Source organism: Musa acuminata, chromosome BXJ1-9 (assembly GCF_036884655.1).
Source record: "Musa acuminata AAA Group cultivar baxijiao chromosome BXJ1-9, Cavendish_Baxijiao_AAA, whole genome shotgun sequence".
Taxonomy (NCBI): Eukaryota; Viridiplantae; Streptophyta; class Magnoliopsida; order Zingiberales; family Musaceae; genus Musa; species Musa acuminata.
The window spans coordinates 4,215,803-4,233,229 of record NC_088335.1 but is presented as its reverse complement, the minus strand read 5'-3'; the positions used below and the strand labels follow the sequence as shown (position 1 = coordinate 4,233,229).

At 37.1% G+C, this 17,427-nt stretch overlaps 2 protein-coding genes across 3 annotated transcripts; one reads left to right on the top strand and one right to left on the bottom strand.

The window, feature by feature from the left end:
- Positions 1 to 900: 900 nt before the first annotated feature.
- Positions 901 to 13,229, top strand: LOC103997112 (uncharacterized). 2 transcript variants are annotated; one of them, XM_009418257.3, is made up of 14 exons: positions 901 to 1,259; positions 2,850 to 3,011; positions 5,311 to 5,376; positions 5,581 to 5,724; positions 5,853 to 5,966; positions 6,061 to 6,162; positions 6,235 to 6,420; positions 8,203 to 8,292; positions 8,384 to 8,518; positions 10,168 to 10,290; positions 10,638 to 10,723; positions 11,029 to 11,641; positions 11,761 to 11,838; positions 11,924 to 13,229. In XM_009418257.3, the coding sequence occupies exons 1-14, from the start codon at positions 975 to 977 to the stop codon at positions 12,968 to 12,970; spliced, it is 3,231 nt and encodes a 1,076-aa protein (XP_009416532.2). In that variant the 5' UTR covers positions 901 to 974; the 3' UTR covers positions 12,971 to 13,229. The 2 variants fall into 2 exon arrangements, with proteins under 2 accessions (XP_009416532.2, XP_064938221.1); XM_065082149.1 differs by having other exon boundaries at positions 1,130 to 1,259; positions 2,857 to 3,011.
- A 178-nt stretch (positions 13,230 to 13,407) lies between these two features.
- Positions 13,408 to 14,995, bottom strand: LOC135592603 (pentatricopeptide repeat-containing protein At5g46100-like). Its single transcript, XM_065082150.1, has one exon. The coding sequence runs from the start codon at positions 14,884 to 14,886 to the stop codon at positions 13,435 to 13,437; it is 1,452 nt and encodes a 483-aa protein (XP_064938222.1). The 5' UTR covers positions 14,887 to 14,995; the 3' UTR covers positions 13,408 to 13,434.
- Positions 14,996 to 17,427: the final 2,432 nt, after the last annotated feature.

Below are 17,427 nucleotides of genomic sequence, written 5' to 3'. Positions count from 1 at the left end.
ATATTTGTGATTAAGAAGAGGAGGAGGAGGAGAAGAAGATTTTAGTGAAATTGAGTTATAAATAAAAGTTGTTAACATGAGATTATAAATAACCAAAAATAGATTGTAAATAGTAATCTTTTTAGTAAATGATCACTTTGATAGAACTGAGTTATAAATAGAGGATATATTTATGTTATAAATGGTAACTTAGGAATATTAATAGTTATTAACATGAGATTATAAATAACTAAAAAATATTTTAAATTATAATTTTCTTAGTAAATAGTCACTTTGATCGAGACATAATCGTACTGATGATATTTGTACTTACGACATGACAAACCTGAAAATATGACTTACTCGTAAAAAATAGAGTCATTTTAAATATACAATCAAATCGAAGATAATTAAAATATTACTGACTCGAAGGTAAAAGATTTGATAATGCTCTAAATATACGTTAGACCAATCTAATGACATCGAGGGAGTGTCCAACTTAAGAACACCATCAACTTTAGAATGTGATCATATTAAAGATATAATTATTTTAAAGATATGATGAGAAAGTAATTATTTTGATTGAAATATCGGTCTTACAATGGTATTTACAAGTCAACTAAATTATGAGCACCTTCAAATCTATATATCAATCTAATTTAAGTGGACAAAAATAGACGTGACATCGGGAATCATACATGAATGATCTAAAACTTGGAACAAGCACGTAATTAGGTTCATTAATCTTGAATCTAAATCAATTTCAGAACGACGCTTGTGATCGATCGCTACGTTGGCCAATAAAGAACATTATATCGGGGGAAGTAACTAATACATGCCATTTATAACGGGCATTATAAACCGGTACGCCGCTTCGAAGAAACGCGACGTTGTGATATACGAATAGATGTGATACGAACACGAGACTCTCCGTCTTCTTCGTCGCGAAGAAAAGAGAGAGAGAGAGAGAGAGCAGTGGAGGCGAGAGAAGAAAGATGATGCAGTTGCTCGGTTTCCGCGGGGGATCGGCGGCCTCCTCCTCTTCGTCGTCGTCGAAGGAGGAGCCATCGCCAACATCCGACCCTCGGAACCCTAGCCCGAGTCTCGCGGCCGCTGCCTCCGGGCTCGGTCGGCCCATCCGCCTCGTATACTGCGACGAAAAGGGCAAGTTCCGGATGAACCCGGAGGCCGTCGCCGCCCTCCAGCTCGTCAAGGGCCCCATTGGCGTCATCTCCGTCTGCGGTCGAGCCCGCCAGGGCAAGAGCTTCATCCTCAATCAGGTGCGTATCTCCCAATTTCCTCCTGTAAACTTGTTCCTCCCCGCCGATCGACTGTAGGGTTTATTTTCTTTCAAGTTGGACCGGTTAAAGATGGCTAATTGATCGTTAATGTTGGTGATGCTTCCTTGTTCCAGTAGGTTATCCCCCTCGGGGAACTTCTAGAGGGATAGGCGTCCTGAGAATCTTGCTTTAGTTTGGTCGGAGCGATGACTTGTTTGGCTTCTCATGTGCAACTTTAATAGCCAAATGATGGTATCTGATGATAGGGTTTGCCAAAAACATGATACCCTAATGAAATAGTTGAAATGCGTTCAAATTCTCGTAGTGCAAATGAGGTTCTTGCTTTTGGGGAATACTACATGTTGTATAAAATCGTTACATGTGATAAGCCTTGAGAATGTCCCCGAAATTTCAGATATGCTAGGTCGATAACAAAGAAAGTAGTTGGTTTTGCAAAGATCCAAATGGGATGCTGATGAACCATTAAAGGATATTTGGATGAACAATAAGGTAAAACTGCTGGATGGAAAGGTAAGTTGACGAGCCAATAAGTGGTTGGTCCCTTGAAAAACTGTTTTTGAGAAATCTAGAAAGTTTAGCCAAGAAATTATGAGTGTCAGTTTGTTGCTATTTCAATTGTCCAGGGAGGTGTATTAGTTCATGTGGTGTAATTGACATAGGATCCATAAATCAGACACATACTGGTTTCTGCAGCTGGGCTTTGGCTTCATGACAAGAATAAATATGAAAATAACAGTGTCAATGATGACACCTAAAAAGCCTTTGTGTACTAAGATTCACAAGAAGGCCACATATTAGGATAATGGTCTGCTAGCAAGAATATTGGTTGCAGTGGTCTAGAGAAAGCAAATATTCTGAAATTGACCATTGGGAATATAAAGTGGATTTTGTTATTATAGGTCGACACAGTTCGAGCATAATATATGTATGTTTTTCTGGAATGCCCATGTCAAAGGGACCATAATTGGATTTGTTTTATCATTAGACCAAAAGCAGACACAATGCCACTATAGATTGGGAGGACATTGAAGCACGATAACATTTGGGGAGCAAGTGATTATTCTATAGAGTGTCAGTCATCCTAGACATTTATACAGAAAGATGGCAACATATGTAGCACAGATGCACAATATACCATTGTGCTTAAAAATTTCTCATGAACTATGTTTTGAGTTGATCTGTCTTTTGAGTATAGAGTTTGTTTCACCATTTCTCTGTCTTTTGGATCCTTCACTGCTTATCCTGCTTCCTTGGTCTATGTCCATAAAAGCTACAATGATTCTATTTTATGCATTAGATTTTTCTTCTCCTAACGTCATATCCAGTTTGTCATAACTCATTTACATATAAGGTCCTTTTACTTCTGCATTTTTAGTTTTAATCTTATATGCAGGAATCATGGATGATTTACTAATGTTTGTTTGCTTTGTCGAGTAAAAGATCACTGTAGTTTGATCCTGTATATTTTTTTAATTGCATTTAGTTTCTTATGATTTTTTCTGGGTTCTAAATTTATAACTTCTGTGTGATTGTTTTGTTTAAAAAATAACAATCATTTGTTGTTGGTAGCTTCTAGGGAGAAACAGTGGATTTCAAGTTGCTTCCACCCATCGACCTTGCACTAAAGGGCTTTGGATGTGGAGCGCACCATTAAAGCGTACTGCTCTTGATGGAACTGAATACAATCTTTTGCTACTGGACAGTGAAGGAATTGATGCCTATGATCAAACGGTTAGTTTGATCTCCTTGCCTTTTGCTCATTGTGATGTTTATATCTAGTTCATATGTACCTTATTCCTGAAAAAAGTACAAAATTTTCATTTGGTCTTTGTTGGCTTGCCATTAATGCTTAACAATTTATTTCTGATCTAAATTTGCTACATAAGTTATTAAAAGACTATAGCAATTGTACCCCTTTAAATTGACTAATTATCTCTTTTGATTTTGACGTTGCATTGCTCAGTGCTTCAACCTCATGGTAGTTTGAGAGGCGGCAGGGCTGCAATTAGGCTCATAGTTATCTTGAAAATTTTATGTTTGAAATTTTGGGTCTTATTTATGACCCTATATTTTTATTTTTGAATTATTTCGATCCTGCTCTCACCAATCCAGTCTTACTGATGTCGATCACATTATCCATGGTTGATTTTGATCTCAATATCAGTTCTGCTAATTTTGATTGTGACAATATAAGCCTTCATTAACATGTAACTTGTGGTTTTTTTGTGGAATGAGGATGAGGGGCAAAGGATGGTTATGGCAAATTTTAGTAATATCCACCAAAATTGGGAAATTTTCATTCAAATTTTACAGGAAGAGGCAAATAATGGTTATGCCTGTTGAAATGTTGAAACTCGTACCTCTCTCGACAAGTTAAATAACCGAGAAACATTCCTATGTTGAAAATCTACTCAAATTTCAGGCCAAAATTTACCCTTGTCTAAATTATGCAAAGATATTAAAGGATAAAAATATACCTTGATTGCTTCATTTTTTCCCTTTCTCCTCGACCCAGATCACGAAATCCTCTGTTGTGCATTTTGTACTCCTCTCTACTCCGTATTCACATTGTCTTCCCCTTTGATTGGACTGCTCTTTACAACTTCACCTAATTGGACTGCATGTCTGGCTTCTACATCTTTCTTTCATAACTGAACACCACATCCTTTTCCATTACATCTCCAACTCTTCTTTTCTCTCATAACATGCAGGCAGCAAAATCTTTCTAAGCAACATATCTGTTAGTCTGATGACAAACAACAAATTCCTAACAGTACTATTACATATTTGTTAATTTTCAGGTTCTTATAATATACAGAGTTTCAAGAATTTGAAGTACCTTTATTGGTGTTTTTCGAGGGATATGCATGTTAAATTCTCTCCATGATGTAAACCATGTAATAGTAGTGATGATGATACTAGGACCTGATTACCTGAATTTAATATAGATGCGATTCCAACATTGACCGAGACCCAAAATTTCATGAATTTGTATGAGTATAAATTTGGGCCATTCGACACTTTGGGTTTGGGTTTAAGAAAGTCCCCAAATCCAATCATATTATACTTAATTTGGTAATGACAAGTGCTTTTATTTTTTTAATTACAGAAATCTATAAAAAATTAACTGGTTTTGTATTTTTAGTGATTTCTCCGTCGGAGTTTTGGGGCATATTCAAGGTGTCTTTATGTTCTACTTATTGTGTCTCGCAATAATTTTCTTTTCTTCTGCATTCTCTGACATATTCAGTGTTTATTGCCTTTCAATCATTGCAAGTTTGTTTGACCTTTTTTTCTTCATAACTTGTGATTTTTACAACGTGGACTTGATACAAACTTCCATTTGAATTTCACTTAATTATGTCGCAAAAATGAATTAATTATTTTATTATTTTGCTCTTATCATTCGAACATATTTTGGGCCTTGTCCCATTCACATGTACGTGACCAGATTGAGACAACCCAATAATAAAATGTGCACGGTACAAGTCGAATATTGTACTGCTCAGGCTGGATTGAGATTTAGACTAGGTACCCAGCCTGATATATACATTCTGTTGCAGATAATTATCAACAAAAATTGGGGCCAAAGAGGTCCTTTTGTTACTTGGGTTTGGACTGTTGTTTTTTATTTTCTATAATATGTATGGATGAACAATTAAAGCAAAGGCTCCGGCGTGCATAAATCCAGACTTTATTAGGATATCTATGTAAATTGATACTGGGGAGGAACAAATATGTAATTAGCCAATCAAAGAAGATATATATGAAGAAAATTATCTTTTTTGGTGGACACCATTTCCATGTGCAGTAAGTATATTACAAGAACAGGGGCAACAAAGTTTTTTGGCATAATCTTGCTTTGTACATGTAAGGGTGGTTTTGTCTTAAAGCAATAAATGAAAATACTTTTATTGCCATGAACCTCTTGTAGCTTTCTTCTAGATTATGCATTTCTTCTTCCTTGCTATATGCACTAAATCTTTTGTTGACTTTGTCATATGGTTTGATTTTTTTTTGCTCTTGGCAGGGAACATATAGTACAAAGATATTCTCTCTCGCTGTTCTATTGTCAAGCTTGTTTGTCTATAACCAGGTAAAACTTGTGTTGCATTGAGTTCTATTTTACAAAATTTTGAATTAGAATAATCTAGAATAGGATTGGAAATTTAGAATCTGCTTAAGCTTGTCATTTGCGCTTGTGTAAACTTATCATTGTACCTCGTGCCATGTTGCTAATTGTTGACTAATTATACACTTAATGGTCATCTGTTTTTGTTTTTTCCTTTTGATTCTTCAGATGGGTGGTATTGATGAAGCTGCACTTGACCGTCTATCACTTGTCACTGAAATGACTAAACATATACGAGTCAGAGCCTCCGGTGGAAAGACCTCAGCATCTGAGCTTGGACAATTTTCTCCAGTATTTGTGTGGTTATTGAGGGTAATCGCATGTCATTATTTTTAATCTTATGCAGATGGTTTTCCTATTTCTTGTTGGTATTTAAATTTATCCTACTTAAGTCGATTGTATGTGGTCACCTAATTGATCAGAAAACAACTATTCCACAGGACTTCTATTTAGAATTAGCAGAGGATAATAGAAAGATCACTGCACGCGAGTATCTAGAAATAGCCTTGAGATCTATGCAAGGTGGAGGTAGAGATTTGTTAGCTAAGAATGAGGTTTGTTGCAGCCTACTGCCTGCTTAGTTACATTGACTCAGACCGCACCATTGCATGTATCAGTAATAAGCAACTTTTTTATTTCAATTGATAGATTCGAGAGTCGATTCGTGCTTTATTCCCTGATAGAGAATGTTTTACGCTTGTGCGGCCACTGAACAATGAAAATGATCTCCAACGTCTTGATCAAATCCCTGTGAGTATCCTTTCCACATATTATTTATCAGTTCAAATATACTTAAAATACTAATTTCTTTTTTTTATGCAGTTGGATAGATTAAGATCAGAATTTAGATCAGGCTTAGATGCATTAGTGAAATACATTTTCGAGCGGACCAGACCAAAACAAGTAGGTGCAACTGTAATGACAGGCCCCATTCTTGCTGGTATCACACAGTCATACTTGGATGCTATCAACAATGGTGCCGTGCCTACTATATCTTCTTCTTGGCAGGTTAGTCTTCTCGAGTATCAGAATATTGGTTGAGTTTTAAGTTAACGATGGCTAAATATTTATAATGTTTGGAAGCAACTCTTGATTGTGAGAGAATAATAGCTTTTCTGTGGAAGCATTGATTGTTTGGAGCCACATTTCATTGAATTAAATTTTTGCTACACAGAGCCTAGCAATGTATAGCTGTAAAAAGAAAACAAGAAAGTTTAATAATTTTGGACTTTTGGGTGGGGCTTCAGGAAAGCTGATATTTTCTTTGAATCTAGAGATATAGCAATACTATTTGTCTTCAATGTGCTCATTCCACAGATTGTAGTAATCAATCATGCTGTTTTTCTCTATAAATATCGCATTCATGTTAAAAGAAACAAATTGACTTAACTGCATATATTACTTCAGTGACTTAGTCATGACTAAGTTCTGAAGGCCCACTATTTCAATGTAGGCACTTTTAACCATGTGGCTGAAGATGCTTAAGCTTGTGCTACTATTAGTAAGGTCGTCTACTCTTATATGATAGTTATGTTTCCCCAATTCATATGTGGGATTAATTGGGGTGTCATAATCTTTCCAATTCAAATGCTCATGGTCTCATCAAGTTATCTTCACACAGCCTAAAATAGTTCACTAGTAAATTGCATGAGAGGCATATAACTAAGCAGTGACTTAGTTGTATCATGCTTTTTGATCTTTCCAATCTGGGACCATTCACTGCATGTAGTCCTGGGTTCATATACAGGTCACATTGATACATGGTATTTATTGGTCTAGCCAAGACCAATGTACGAAATGGTTTGATACGAGTAATACTTATTCTTTTTTTCTTTTTCAATGATAAAAAATGGTATGAGTTTTTATACTGCTCGAAATACCAATAGTGGATCAGTCTGGAAATGTGTTGAAAGTGGTATCCGATCAGTATTGAGAACCATGGCCTGATGGGTCTGTAGCAACATGACCTGAAATTCTTAAGCCCCTGTTGTTAGTAGTGAGCCCATCTAGCTTGCATAGTGTCACAACCTTCCCACTTCTGGTGTAGGACTACGCATCACAACCATTTCTGGTTCTGATTTGTTTTGTTCATTACTAACACCAGCTGTGCTAATTGCTAAATGATATTAATTACATTTCTCTGCTGATCGAATTTTACTTATTGAATGGTGTTTTATAATTTGATAATGTTATTCTGTTTATGTGGATATCGACAGGGTAGGTATTACTTGTGGTTGTTCCTTTTTTAGGTTAGAGAACCTTTTGCACTACATGTGTTTACTATTGAGGGGTTTATATTACCGTTCCCAGTCCCTTCCCTTCCCTATGCGGGAAAAAAAGGCAGAAAAAATAACAGAAAAATCACATTAAAGCGGTTGGTGTGGGTTGTTTGTGTGTGTGTGTGTGTGTTTTGCTTCCAGCTAAGTTAAGAAAACTGACTTCAAGTTAGCCTTTTTCTTCAAGTGTTCAGAAATAAAGGTTGATGTGAGTTAAGCACTTATGTGGAACTCGATGACTCTGGTGTGTATAATATTTAACTTGGAATCTAGATTATTGAATCATTCTTTTTCTCAACCAACATGTTGGCTTGGTAATAACAGTGAACTTGTTATATTCACTCTGAAGCTCTTTCATATTATGCCAAGTAGAGCACATCAAAGAATTAAAATAGAGTGTTTGATTGCTATTGTGAATTTTCTTGAAGTTCCCATTTTGTACCTTGTTGTGATTTGAGAGTCTCTTGAATTTTTATTGTGATTTGAGAGTCTCTTGACATTTTTGATCTTGCAGAGTGTTGAAGAAGCGGAATGTCGTAAAGCTTATGATGCTGCTGCTGAGATCTATAAGTCCTCCTTTGATCGCTCAAAGCCAGCAGAGGAGGTATAGAATATAAATCAATATCTTTCTTACTTGCTGTAAGAATACTTCATTGTCATCAGTTCTAATTGCACTGACTTTTTAAGTACTTTAGACTGTCTTAAGAGAAGCACATCAAGATGCTGTTGAAAAAGCTCTCAATGCATTCAATTCTTGTGCCGTGGGGAGTGGATTAGCACGTCAGAATTATGAGAAACTTTTGCTCAATTTTTTCAGAAAGACTTTTGAGGTGAGTGCCAATCTCGTTATTAAAATTGTTGGTCATTTAGTGGAGTAGATAGCAGCACCTTGTCTACCAACATTCTGTATTCTACTGTTTCTTTTTTTCAATGTATTTCCCACTGAGCTTTTTGCAATTTCTGCCTGTTCCATGACATATACCTATTGGAGTTTTCCTCATTCTCTTTGATTTGAGAGAATTGATGTAATGAATAGACCAAAATTCTATCAGCTGACCCTAAAGTTGTACTTCTATGATCAGTGAAAGTTGTTAATATCATTGGTGTCCTGTTCATCAATGGGAATTGCTAAGAGATGCAATTGAATTATTAGAGTATCTTCATGATTAGCTTGTGAAGAAAAGCATACAAACAGATATTTCCTGACTGCCATTCCATCTCTTTTCTAGTTCTTTATTATCCTTAATCCTTTGAAAAGTTGGTGTTAGTTTTAGTTTCAGCTAAAAGTAAAGAAAATCAGAGATATACACTATTTTGAGATGATATATGGTTACATGTGTATGTATTGTTATTTTATATATACTTTAGAGATAAAAAATCAAATGGAATATACTTACCATCATGCTATAGTTTTTGTGGTAATGTAGCTGGGTTGTCAAAAATCTTTTAGAAGATATTATAGTTGCAAGGGATGAAATTTCAGATTTATGATGTACAAATGACTAGTTGTAAATAATTATACAAGTAACACGATTACCAAATTTAAATTTTAAATTACTGTCTTTTTTTAATTGACCGATATCAGATGTTTGCATTTTTGTTAGATATGGAAGGTTCTTATACTTCTTGACATCACAATCCATAGGTTATTGATTAGACTCATCACTCATTAGGATGGCCCATTTTGCAGTTAAAAGAGATTAGCTTGTGTTAGAGTGTTGCCTCGAACAAGTTCTTCGCTATATGAGGTGGACAAGAAACCTCCGGAGAGCTACTATAAATACTGCTGAACTAATCTAACTTTATTAACAATAAAAAGGGAGAAAACAGTAGTCCCAATGTGAACCTTAAGTTCATAAAAGAATGTTTATTTCAGGGTTGCTAGTGCCTTGTAACTAATGTACTAAAATAATCTAGGATTGTCCATCAAATCACAGGCATATAGTCCCCCTGGCTGTCTCAGATAGGCTCAACAAACCCATCCATATGGACAGTGACTGTCCATATGGTCTGTATATTATCTGTAAGAATTGGACATCCTGGCCTCTTTGGATCAGAAGAAGGTTGCCTAGCCTTTCTTGCTTCTTTTGGTGCAGTCCTAGTGGAATTAGGGTGCTTGTTTTCTTCCAGTTTGCTGCAGGCTGCTGTAATCTATCGTATTTGCATTGGAACCTCTGCTAATTGGTTCAGGAGTCTCCTTTGATCTTGTTATGGCTGGTCAACAGCACGCTGCACATTTCCAAAGAAAAGACAGAGTAATTAGGCTCTAATAGGAAATTTGGTGGTCAAATTATTCTGCCATAATGTTTAAAAAATAAATACTAATTAAATGATTCATATGATTGGAAACTTCTAATGATCATTAAGTGATTTTAACCACTCAATAAATTGTGTGCCTATTGAGTGATTGTTATTTGTTCAAAAGCCTTCTTTTTTTGTGTTCGTTCTGATCGCTGATTGCTTTGCTACTGTTGTACAGGAGTACAAAAGGACTGCTTTCTTAGAAGCGGATTTGCAATGCTCTAAAGTAATCCAAAGCATGGAAACAAACTTACGAGCAGCTTGCCATGCTCCTGATGCCAAACTCAGTGATGTGATTCAGGTAAGCCAAATTGTCTTGGAACAAGCATGGAAACTTGACAATATAGTACACAAGAAGCAAAACATGTTTTGTTACATTACAGAAACATTTGTTTTGTCATAAGCATGGTCACTGTTGTCCTTGTTGGGCACATTATAGGTATTTTGTTTGCTAACCATCCTTCTCTTCAGTTCTGTTTATGCATTTAGATCTTGTCTTCTCTTGCGTTGTATGGTTCCATGTAGTTTCCGATGCCCTCACCATAATTTTTTTTGCCTAATAAGTTGGTCCATTATTAAACTAAAAGTTTTCCTTTATCTTTAAATATAATATGTGATGAGTGGTTGTTTACTTGGATGCCACTGCAGCTCTTGGACCGTTTGCTAGTTAACTTTGAGAGTTCTGCCCATGGTCCGGGAAAATGGAAAAAGTTGGCCACATTTCTGCAACAGAGGTTTGTCCTTTTCAACTCTTGCAATGTGGCATGTGTTTCAGAATATGATGTCAGAGTTTTAATGGTTTTCTAGCTTGTACCTGATCGCATTACTGGTTACATCAGGCTGGTTATATCGTCTTTTATCAAGTTCTTATAATTGTTACATAATTATTGTTTTAGTTCTACATGTAACAATCTTTACCTGATTCATTTTCATGTTGATCCATAGTATGGATCATGATGCAAGTCCTACAGTTCCAATTTTAGTTTAGATTACTGAAAATAAGTACAGTCACATTCAGTCTAGCCTCTTCCTTCTACAGTTTGGAGGGATCAATTTCAGACCTCTTCAGAAAGCAATTGAATCATGTTGAATCAGAAAGGAATTCTCTGAAGTCTAAATGCCGATTAAGTGAGGATAAATTGGCTTTGTTTATTAAGCAACTTGAGGCTAATGAAAAGCACAGATCTGAATATTTGAAACGCTATGAGGATGCTATCAGTGACAAGGAAAAGATCTCGAAAGATTACTCTGGTCGCATTGCTGATTTGCAGAGCAAATATAGCAAGTTAGAGGAACGCTGCTTGAGTTTATCAAATGCTTTGGAACTTGCTAAACATGAATCCTCTAATTGGAAAAATAAGTACAACGAGAGCATGGCGGATCAAAAGGCTGAGGAAGACAAGTTCAAAGCTCAAATTGCAGTTCTGGAAGCCAGGATAGGTGCTGCTGAAGGTAGGTTAGCTGCTGTTCGTGAACAGGTAGCATCCTCCCAGGAAGAAGCATCGGAGTGGAAGCGGAAATATGATGTAGCAGTTGGAGATGCTAAAACTGCTTTGGAGAGGGCAGCAGTAGCACAGGAACGCACTAATAAGAAGGTACAAGCCAGGGAAGATACTCTAAGAACTGAATTTGCTGAGCAACTAGCAACTAAGGTATTCCAAGTTCTCTGCATGTGTTTATGTGTCTATGATATATTTATCTGATATGTATATATATTTTCATCAGTATGCTTTTTATTCACAGTATCCTTTTGTTGACTATAATTATACAGGACAAAGAAATTATAAACTTGACTGCAAAGGTTGACCAGTCTGAGAATCAATCAAATAGTTTGCTTCTAAGATTGGAGGTAAGTTATGTCATCGAAGGTTGATTTTTTTTTTTTCTTATTGGAAATTGGTTGTTGTATTGTGCTAAAGGTTACTTACATGCAGGCTGCTGAGTCGGAACTGAAACGCCGGGAGTCTGAGTCTTCAGTTTTGAAAGATGAAATCCAAGGTTTACTAGAAAACTTGGATTCTGTTAAAACCATGGCCCAGACACATGAGAGACAAGTCAAAATTCTAGAACAAGAAAATAATCATCTCCAGGAGAAGTATCTTTCTGAAAGCAAGAAATTCGATGAAGCAGACAGGAGGTGCAAGGACGCAGAAAGGGATGCAAAGAAAGGAACTGAGTTGGCTGACACTGCTCGTGCAGAAGTAGTGGCAGCTCAGAAGGAGAAGAATGAAGCCCAAAGGTTGGCAATGGAAAGATTGGCATTTATTGAAAAAGCTGAGAGACAGGTTGAGAGCTTGGAAAGAGAGAGGAATAAGTTGATTGATGAAACTGAGGCGCTTCGTCGATCAGAAATCGATGCGATTGCAAAGGTTGCGTCACTTGAGCACAGAGTGGAAGAGCGAGAAAAGGAAATAGAGGAGATGTTGAGTGAGAACAACGAGCAGAGGTCCAACACAGTCCAAGTTTTGGAAAGTCTTCTGGCAACTGAACGAGCAGCTCGCGCAGAGGCCAATAAGAGGGCAGAGGCCTTGTCCCTGCAGCTACAACTAACTCAAGGCAAACTAGATTCTCTCCAACAGGAGCTGACGTCTATTCGGCTCAATGAAAGTGCACTTGATACCAAGATGAAGAGTGCTCGTGGGAAACGTCCGAGGGTGGATGACAACATAGGCACTGAGTCAGTCCATGATATGGACACTGGTGAAGAAGTTGCCAAGGGTAGAAAGCGATCCAAGAGTACCACAAGCCCGTTCAACTATTCTCAGATGGAAGATGGTGGTTCAGTTTTTAGAGGGGAACAAGATAATAATCAGAGTCAGGCAAATCAAGAATCTGAGACAGAAGATTACAGAAGGTTTACGGTTGTGAAGCTTAAACAAGAGCTTACAAAGTATGGATTCGGTGCACAATTGTTGGAGCTGAGGAATCCCAACAAAAAGGATATTATTGCATTGTACGAGAAGCATGTCCTTGGTAAGTAGCTGTTTGTCAACCCCCACAATATTTTTCTTATTTTGACCCTTTCAGTGTGATGTGCTTTCAGAAAAATTGCCTCTTAGCTTGCTTGATTCTTATTATTTATCTGTCAGATTTGGTGTAGATGTATCCTTAGAGGTAGATTCCACATCTTCCTTTTCCCCTTCATTCGAATGTAACACAGGTACTCATCTTAACAGACAACAATTAGTCTGAAAAATAGATGAGCCATGTTAACTACTGTCTCTACTGTCTGCTTTTTCACACGCTCAGTTGCACACTATTATTTTGGTCGAAAGAAGCTTTATGTACGGTTCACATTTAGAAGAATTCCTGTCAATAACGTTGAACTATTTATGTTCACTGTTTCACGACATACCTTATGGTATCCCAGACATGTACAATTTCCTGGCAGATAACTTGGTAGTGAGTGCATCGGATGTGACTCAAATTACTTTTTATTAAGACCTCAAAGAGCTACACCCACCACCAGCCCATCCAAGAAAACCTCAGCTGCTTCCCTCACATTTCTCCTTTCCCAGTAACCACCAATCACAACACCCCATGTCTCCCTGGTAGGAACGCAACCTTCAAGCAACATCTCGCTGACAACCCGTGCTGCCTTGTGCACATCTCCCTTCTTGCTGTAACAATCTACCAGATGATGGAATGTGTCCGGTTCAGTAGAAATACCCCTGCTCTTCATGCTCTGATGCACCCGTAAAGCCCTGCTTGAATCACCAACAGCGCACAACCCCACCACAACTGTGTTGTTAATCCTCACATGGAGATTCCAGGTGACGCGGTTCGGTGTGATCCCACTGAGCACCATCTCGTCGAGGTAATTTGCGGCTTCCTGGGCACGGCCAGACTCGCACAACCCATCGATGAGCTTGCCATACAATCCTACATCTGGCTTTTTCCCCTGCAGTCTCATCCTATCTAAGATCTCCAATGCCTCCCCAAGCCTTCCTTCTTTACACAGCCCATTAATCAGCGCAGAATAGGTGATGGCGTTCGGCTGGCATCGGTCCGAGACCATCCGATCCAGCAAAGTGACGGCCTTTAGCGACCGTCCGCCCTTGCAGAGGCCGTCGACCAATGAACTGTACGTGAACACATTCGGCTTAATCCCTATCTTAGTCATTTCGTCGAACATCTCTATTGCTTCGTCTAGCGAGCCAGAGCGGCACATCCCGTGGATCAAAGTAGTGTAGGTGACAACGGTCGGCGAGCAGTCCTTGTCACTCATTTCCTTCAACAGCTGCTTGGCTTCGCCGATCCTGCCATGCTTGCAGAGCCCGTCGATCACAGTGTTGTAACTGCAAGAATCGGGCGGACACCCGCGATCGGGCAGCCTGCGGAACACTCGGAGGGCCGCGTCCACGTCTGCGCCGCTGCCGGCGTCGGTGCAATGGGCCTTGAGGAGGACGTTGTAGGAGGCGACGGAGGGCGGGACGCCGGCTGCCCTCATGCCGGCGAAGAGGCGGCTAGCCAGGTCTAGGCGGTTGTGGGCGACGAGGACGGCGAGGAGGGCGGTGTAGGAGCGGTTGGAGGGCCGGAGGAGGAGGAGGCGGGGGGCGTCGTGGAAGAGGCGGAGGGCGTCGAGGGGGCGGCGGGCGCGGCCGTGGGCGCGTATGAGGGCAGCGAAGACGGGCTCCGGGGGCGGGTGGCCCAGCTCGGCGGGGACGCGGGCGAGGACCGAGAAGGCGGTGGGGAGGAGGCCGGCGGCGGCGAGGCGGGCGGACATGTGGGCGAAGGTGGCGGCGTCGTGGCGGAAGCCGGAGGGGTATTCGGCGGTGGCGGAGTCGAAGATGAGGAGGGCCTTGCGGACATCGGACTCGGCACGGATCAGCCGGAGGACCTGCGCGTTGGTGATCTCTTTCGTCCACCGGATGGCCGATGCTTGGCCGCGCGCCATCTGCTACGAATCCCCCACTTCGCTACGACGCACGCTCGGTATCACCTCTTTGCAACGAGTTTAAGACGATAGTCTTCTTTATATGTTAAATCATGCGACCAACACAAGTAAGGGGTAATTATATACTCCTCATATGTAGTTAGATCTAAATGATATTTTTTTTATATTTAAAAATTTTATATTAGAATCAACATAGATATATGAAATTGAAACATCTAATTTTTTTTATCCTAATATCATTAATGTTATCGATAAAAATATGAAAATAATTCATAAAAAAATAATTTTAATGTTCTAGTTAATTTTATGTTTTTTTGTCATATAACGATCGTTGCGTCGCTAAGGGTCCCAGATTATTGTTGTAAGTGAGAAGGAAGAACGGTGATGAAATGTGAGACAAACAAAGATTTACATCATCCTCTTCTTCCTCTTCTTTTATTATCGCTTTTCATCCTAATCTACCACAGTAACTCACAACAGTTGCTCGTGGTACAGCACTATCATCTGTTACTATTATAAAAATATAGAAATAATTTTTTTACCCATCATTCTTATACTTTCGTCTATAAAACTGATTATGTTAAGGTAAATAGAGCTATATTTTTTAGTTTCATAATTATAAGATTTTTAATATAATTTTTTTTTTAAATATAGAGATTGGGATGTTAAAAGGTTTAACTACATTGGCTAATATATAATTAATCCAAAAGTAACGTGCAATATATAAATATGTAACATTAATCATGTTATACCACATCCTTCGTATTAAATAATATTATTCATTATATGATGGTGTACTCTCTTCTTGGGTATGAGTGCTTTTATTCTATTCATAAGCTTATGACGATTGATGTAGTAGTATTTTTTCACATGTTATACACATTTATCCTATTAAGAAACTATCTCATCATCACATTTGATGACCTATTAATTATAAAAAATATTATAATATTATTGAGATGTATATTCATAAACAATTAAGTTTCATTTCATAGATAATAAAAATTAAAATAATTATTTAAGATAATATAAAAATATGTTTAGGATATCTATTGATATGGTAATAAGTATATGTGAAATGATTATATTTATTAAGTAGAGGAATATCTTAAAAAATTAATATAAACTATAAATAATAACTTAAATATTTTTAAATTAATAAAATATATATTTTTTTACGAATCTCAACGATAACAAAAGTTTCATTTAGTCGATTAGAAATAGTTTGAAACTCGACTTTGTTATTATTATTATAATATATATATATATATATATATATATATATATAAAACCTTAGCAATGATATAATATCATTAAGGCTGAATTCTTCGTAAATGTTTATGACTTTTTTTTGGGTGGTATAGCATCGCATATTTTAAAATTTCTCACATATTATTTTATTTTAAATGATCATTTTTCTGGTATCAATCATTGTCCTCTATCACATCTCTATCTTATCGACGACTCTCCTTTGCCTTATGCCGAGTAGTCTTGCCAATTGATCCTCGTTACCCATCGTGGTTGATCACAACCCTTATTGGTTATTCCCCTCCCTCCTCTTAATTGCTTGTGTCTTTATACATAAGTTGACAAATATGAGAGCGATAAGTCGAACGACTAAGCACGATTAGGACTAAGGTTGTGATATAAATTTTTTAAAATTACGAGAGCAAAGTAACGTTTTTGGTATATCTCATGACATTCTATAGGAAAAAAACTCAAAGTTATGATTTTTTTAGAATTCTTTTCACATATAATATCATGTATCATATTTATTTATTTATTTATTTATCTTTTGATTCGTGTGTGCATGTAGTTGAAATGATTTATAATGATAAAGCCATATGAATCAATATTCTATCATATAAATAATAAATGTGGTAAAAAAATGCTTAATATATGACACCAAATGTCTCATTTCTCGGCACCTTAATGAGCCAACGTCTCATTTTACAAAGACCGCTTCCAATTTGTATCACTCTCCACACTACCATATCATCACGTCAACAAAAACAAAAATAAAATGCATCATGTATACTAGCATATCATCACGTCAACAAAACAAAATGAAAATGATTCATACTTGGTATACGATACTTTGTATCGTGATGAACTCTTAGTAGCGCTTTTAATTTAGACTATTCATCTGATAATATACTCTCCATATCAACAAAAACTCAATGGGTCAATGCCTTTGAGAGTCAACTAGAAAACAATAGCTCGGATCTGATTTGGCCGCACAAATATATTTTTAGATGATAATACATATCGCGAAAAATATTTCTATGAGAGAGTCAATGATCAACATCTACGAATTGTTTGATATATATACATATATATATATATATATATATATGTACATATATATATATATATACATGTACATGTACATATATATATATATATGTACATATACATGTACATATATATATATATATGTACATGTACATATATATATATATATGTACATGTACATATATATATATATATGTACATGTACATATATATATATATATATATATATATATATACATATATATA

Coding starts and splice junctions, on each gene's coding strand:
- LOC103997112 (XM_009418257.3), top strand. CDS start 975: ATGATGCAGTTGCTCGGTTTCCGCGGGGGATCGGCGGCCTCCTCCTCT. Junction 6,421..8,202: donor CTATATCTTCTTCTTGGCAG/GTTAGTCTTCTC, acceptor TTGATCTTGCAG/AGTGTTGAAGAAGCGGAATG. Junction 10,724..11,028: donor GCCACATTTCTGCAACAGAG/GTTTGTCCTTTT, acceptor TTCCTTCTACAG/TTTGGAGGGATCAATTTCAG.
- LOC135592603 (XM_065082150.1), bottom strand. CDS start 14,886: ATGGCGCGCGGCCAAGCATCGGCCATCCGGTGGACGAAAGAGATCACC.